The sequence below is a fragment of the Elaeis guineensis genome, chromosome 1 (assembly GCF_000442705.2).
Source record: "Elaeis guineensis isolate ETL-2024a chromosome 1, EG11, whole genome shotgun sequence".
Taxonomy (NCBI): Eukaryota; Viridiplantae; Streptophyta; class Magnoliopsida; order Arecales; family Arecaceae; genus Elaeis; species Elaeis guineensis.
Window position 1 is genome coordinate 155,335,110 of NC_025993.2, and position 4,904 is coordinate 155,340,013.

The following is a 4,904-nucleotide window of genomic DNA, read 5'->3' on the forward strand; positions in this document are numbered from 1 at the left end:
AACATTGTTAAGCTTTTCTCACTCATGTGTCCCAGCCTTATGTGTTATAATCTAGTGACATTTGAGTCTGACATGGAAGATGTAGACACAGCTGCTGCACTTGTAACTGTAGAGCTTTGCAGCACATATAATTTACCCAACTTCTCAGCTTGTATCACAACTAAGGAGCCTTTGACAACCTTCAAAACTCCACCTCCATCAGTATATCTGTAGCCATTTGTATCTAGAGTACTTAAAGAGATGAGATTTCTCTTTAAGTTTGGAATATGCGAACATCAGTCAAGATTCTGACTACTTCATTGTACATTTTGATTTAACCGTGCCCACTCCTGCAACTTTGCAAGTATGATTGTTGTCCATCAACTCAACTCCACCATTTACGGATTCATATGTGGAGAAATAGTCTCTATTGGGACACATACGGAATAAGCAGGTCATATCTAGAATCCATTCACTTTTGGTTCTGGATTCTTCATCACTAACCAAGAGAACATCATATTGCTCTTGATTCTGCACAAGACTGGCTTCAGTGGGTTCATCCTTCTTCTGGTCTCTATTTTGTTGATTGTTCTTCAACTTAAAGCATTCTGCTTTGATATGCCTCTTTTTCTTGCAATAATTATAAGTCAAATTTTTGTGTCTAGACTTTGATCTAGACCTTAGCTTTTGACTATTAACAGAGCTTCTATCTGTAGATCTTCTTCTAATGAGTAAATCTTCTATCGTGTTGTCATGTCTACTCATGCTAAGCTCTTTATCAATAAGCTTTTTTGAAAATAGAGCTGCTTTAACATCCTCTAACTTTAGAGTTGGCCAACTGTAAATTAAAGTATTTCTAAAGTGCTTGTAGAATGGAGGTAGTAAGCGAAATAGCATAAGAGCTTGATCTTCATCATCATAAGAAATCTCTATGTTTTGTAGATCCATAAGGATGGTGGAGAAATTATCAATATGAGATTTAATAGATGCACTTTTGATCATGCTAACTGTGTAAAGATGGTGCTTTGCTACCAACTTGATGGTGAGATTTTTTGTAACATATAAAGATTCAAGCTTGTCCCATAAATCTTTGGCAGTCTTCTCTTGCATGACTTCTCGCAAGACTTCATTTGACAAACATAACTAAATAGAAGCAAGGGCTTTATCATCCATCTCCTGCTTCTTCGCCTCATCCATGGTGCTGGGTAATTTGTCTGTACCCAGTAGTGCCTGATGTAGACCATTCTGAGTCAAGATTGCGCGCATCTTGACTTGTCACATAGTGAAACTTATATTGCGATCAAATTTTTCAAAATCAAACTTTGTTATTGCCATCTCAAAACCCAAACAAAAATTAGCTATAATAGCTCTGATACCAGTTTGTTGGGAATAACCCCAGATCCAGATCTTGTTTGGGTATGAAAAAAGATAAATTAATGAATAATAAATAAAGATAAAGAAATAATGAGACACAAAAATTTACGTGGTTCAGTTTTTAAGCCTACGTCCATGGGTGAAGATGATCAAAAAAATTTTCACAAAATGAAGATATTACAAAATACTCAAAATTCTCTCAAACTCTTTGTCCCAATATATCTAAATCTCACTTGCTCTCACAAGCTCACACTCATTTTGCTTGCTTGCATCAAATGCCACACAATGTGGTCTTTATATAGCATCTATATAACTTGTAAGGATCTTCCAAGATGATATCATATCTATGCATATCCTTATCATATCTATCTAAAGATCTTATCAACTCTTTTGCATATCCCACATTTGTCATATGGGTTAAATACTTAGCCACCATTCATTTGAAATCTTTGCAAGATCTTTCATATTTATCACATGGGTTTAGGCATTAATTGATTCAAGACACAATTAACAGACACAATTATTATATTCTCCATTGCTGGAGGCTCCATTTCTGCTTTAAAGCTAATCTCATATTGTTTTGAGCTCATCGTAGGTCTTTCAATCAATTTCATCAACTCAAGAGTTTTTTGTTGTTGCCTTGCATTCTCCTTTTTTGAGGTGAGGGGCCTTGCATCCTCACTTTGGAACATGAAAGCTCTTCTAAGATTATCTTTGGCTTTGTCTGCATAACAAACTGAATGCTAGAGAAGCCATACCTAGGAAGTGGGGCATTGACCTAAGTGGTTGTTGCTTATGTGATGGCCCTATGAAATCTGTCAACCACTTGTTCACAATCTACCCTTTTTCTGCTTCTCTCTGAAACTCTTTTTGCTCTTCTCTTTCTATTTATATACCTACTTGTGGATTTAGGGATCTTTGTTTCAGTTGGAGGTTCAATCATTTTGCTAAGGACTCGCAGCAGCACATCTTCATCTATTGCTGCCTTTGTTTGGAGCTACTGGCAAGAAAGGAATACTCGCATCTTCTTAAACAAGTCTTCTGAATCATCAATTGCCCGCAAAGTTATTCACTTGCTTAATGACCAGTCCCTCTTAGGTAGTCAAAAAGATATCCCAAGATATTATAAATTATGGGAAAGATTAAAGAGGCTTATTGTACTAGCTCAATTGGTGGGTGTGCCTCAATAGCTGTCTCAGCGGGTCAAGTTTGTTTGATCTCTACTATGGCATTTATCTTGCATTAGTTTGGATACTCTCTGATTTCGGCTCTTCAGATCCTCTTTCTAAAGCTTTTTTGGCTGCCTTCTTTCGAGAGACGATGATGGAGATTTGCAGTATCGGGAGTTTTCACCGATCCCTGCGTTTTTGAGTTTGCTTCTAAATATCTAGCTTTTTTTTTCATCTTCTCTACAATGTGTTTTCGTTGTTTTCATCTTTTTACAACCAGGTGACCATTGTTTCTTTTTTTTTGCATATTCTCTGTATTCTCTTCCATATTTGGCTGTAAACCTTGAGGTTTGTACATAACTCTCTTTGATTTTTTAATAAATCTTGGTGGCTAATGGGGCTCACTGCCCATTAGTCTTCTTTTAAAAGGAAAAAAAAAAAAAAAGAGGGAGAGAGAATTTGAGATATATCCCAATATGATTTTTTTTTTTTTTTTTTTTGAAAACTTGCCATTCCCTTATATGGCTTTGAATTATTGCCATAAATGTATATATAAAAAAAAAAAAAATCAATTGGCCTCTTATAGTATATCTCTCACAGATGTGCAATCTTCTGCTCCCGCACAGCCCGCAACCCACCCCCCTCTCTCACACACATATGTACGCACATACACGTGCACATATCCAAAAAAAAAAAAACCTGTTCTTTAATTGCCAAAACTCTGTCTCTTTCTATTCCTTATAGCAAACCCAGATTTGACCCTTTTTATTGCCCCGTTGCGACGTGTGATCAACGCACACGAAGTAATTATAAGTTTGCTTTTCAACAGAGATGAGTAGATACGGTATCATAATATTGTTGTGTATCATGATTTACCAGAAAACTAAAGAGGAGGAACCTAACTTCATTTGCGACACTAGGTTGATTACATCACGGAACGTCATGCAATTGTCTTAACTTTACAGGGACTTCCTTTTCCTACAATTTTCTACCGCAGAGTCACATCCGATGCTATATTTTTGTCATTTTTAAAGCGTTCGTAGAATCTTCGGGCACACCAACCACATGAGCCAACCATCTCATGACCTGCAACCGATGGCAAAGTCTCATTCTGCTATTTTCATTATAACAACAGCATTAGAAGCTTAAACCCCTTTTTTTTTTTTTTTTTCTAAATCAGCTTCCAACTTCGGATATGCTCAGCAATGAAGGACGCCATTGTCTGGCCCTCCCAGCCGGCTGTGTGCTGCTCTTCTTTCGCTCTTTCTCCAGCTTTGCCACCTGAAACATTCACAAAAGACGCAGAGCTTTCAGAACAGACCTCAACTACATTAGTTCTCGAACTTTTAATTCTATAGTTGCTACGATACATTTCATTCGCTCCAGAAAGAAGGCTTATCTTGTTTCAATCGGACCTCTCTCTTTTGACTTCCCGTTCATTTCTCATAAGCTTTTGATTCTAGTTAAAGGGGCTAGCTAGATTAGATCGAAACAGTTTCGTATACAAATCCTACATCTGATGGGTTGACACTGGAAATATGTCATTTGTTTTCCCTTAAAATCTTTGAGGGTTTCTTTGTCGTCACCAGAATAGGATTTACCTGATCTGTATAATCCGAATCAAGCTGTCTTCCCCCATCAAAGACCTCCTTACTCTGACCATCTGTTCTGCTCTCCTGCTGTTTCTCGATCAATTCAGATTGCGTCTTCTTCATCTTCTCATACTTCCTTGCCTGAATAGCCTTTGCTACCTCTGATCAGAAAACAATCATAAGACCATAACGCATCAAATTAAATAAGCTATGGAGTCGTAAGAGAGTTGGAAAAATAGGATGTGCGTGCTAGAACCTTGGGAGCTGACGAGGCGATAGACGTGGCCGAACAGGAGCGCGTCCTTAGGCTTGAGCAGCCGCACGCGAGTTAGCCTCATGCTGCCCCCGCCCTCGCGCTGCTCCTCAGAGAAGTAGAGGGTGACCAGGGCCACGTAGTGCCCCGGGTTGCTCTTCATGACTTCCGCCGCAGTCGTCGGCCAATAGAGCCTCTCCACCCTCCCTCCCGGGTGCTGGATCACCGCCGTCGCCGCCTCTGCCGCCTGACAATTCCCCATCTCCCTCCGTCTCTTCTGTTTCTCTCTCTAAGTGATGGTGGTTGTGGTGGTGGTGATGATGGAGAGGAATGGGAGGAGGAGGAGGAGGAGGATGGCAGGAACCTTCAACCAACCGATGTGGGGCATTCGAGGGTGGTCCTTTATCAAGGCGCAGGGGTCGGTTGCCTAACTGCCACGTGGCGTGACGTCAACGGACGGCATGGTGCTAACGGCATTCTAGCCTGGTTAATTTACGTGGCTGGATGAGGAGGGGTTCCGGCACCGCAAGCGTGAGA

General features: G+C 39.8%; 1 protein-coding gene across 1 annotated transcript; it reads right to left on the bottom strand.

Moving 5' to 3' along the window:
• Positions 1 to 3,604: 3,604 nt before the first annotated feature.
• Positions 3,605 to 4,904, bottom strand: LOC105039168 (uncharacterized). The gene is made up of 3 exons (XM_010915207.4): positions 4,371 to 4,904; positions 4,124 to 4,275; positions 3,605 to 3,803 (listed from the first exon to the last, which is right to left on the bottom strand). Exons 1-3 carry the CDS (start codon positions 4,627 to 4,629, stop codon positions 3,699 to 3,701), a joined length of 516 nt encoding a protein of 171 aa, XP_010913509.1. The 5' UTR covers positions 4,630 to 4,904; the 3' UTR covers positions 3,605 to 3,698.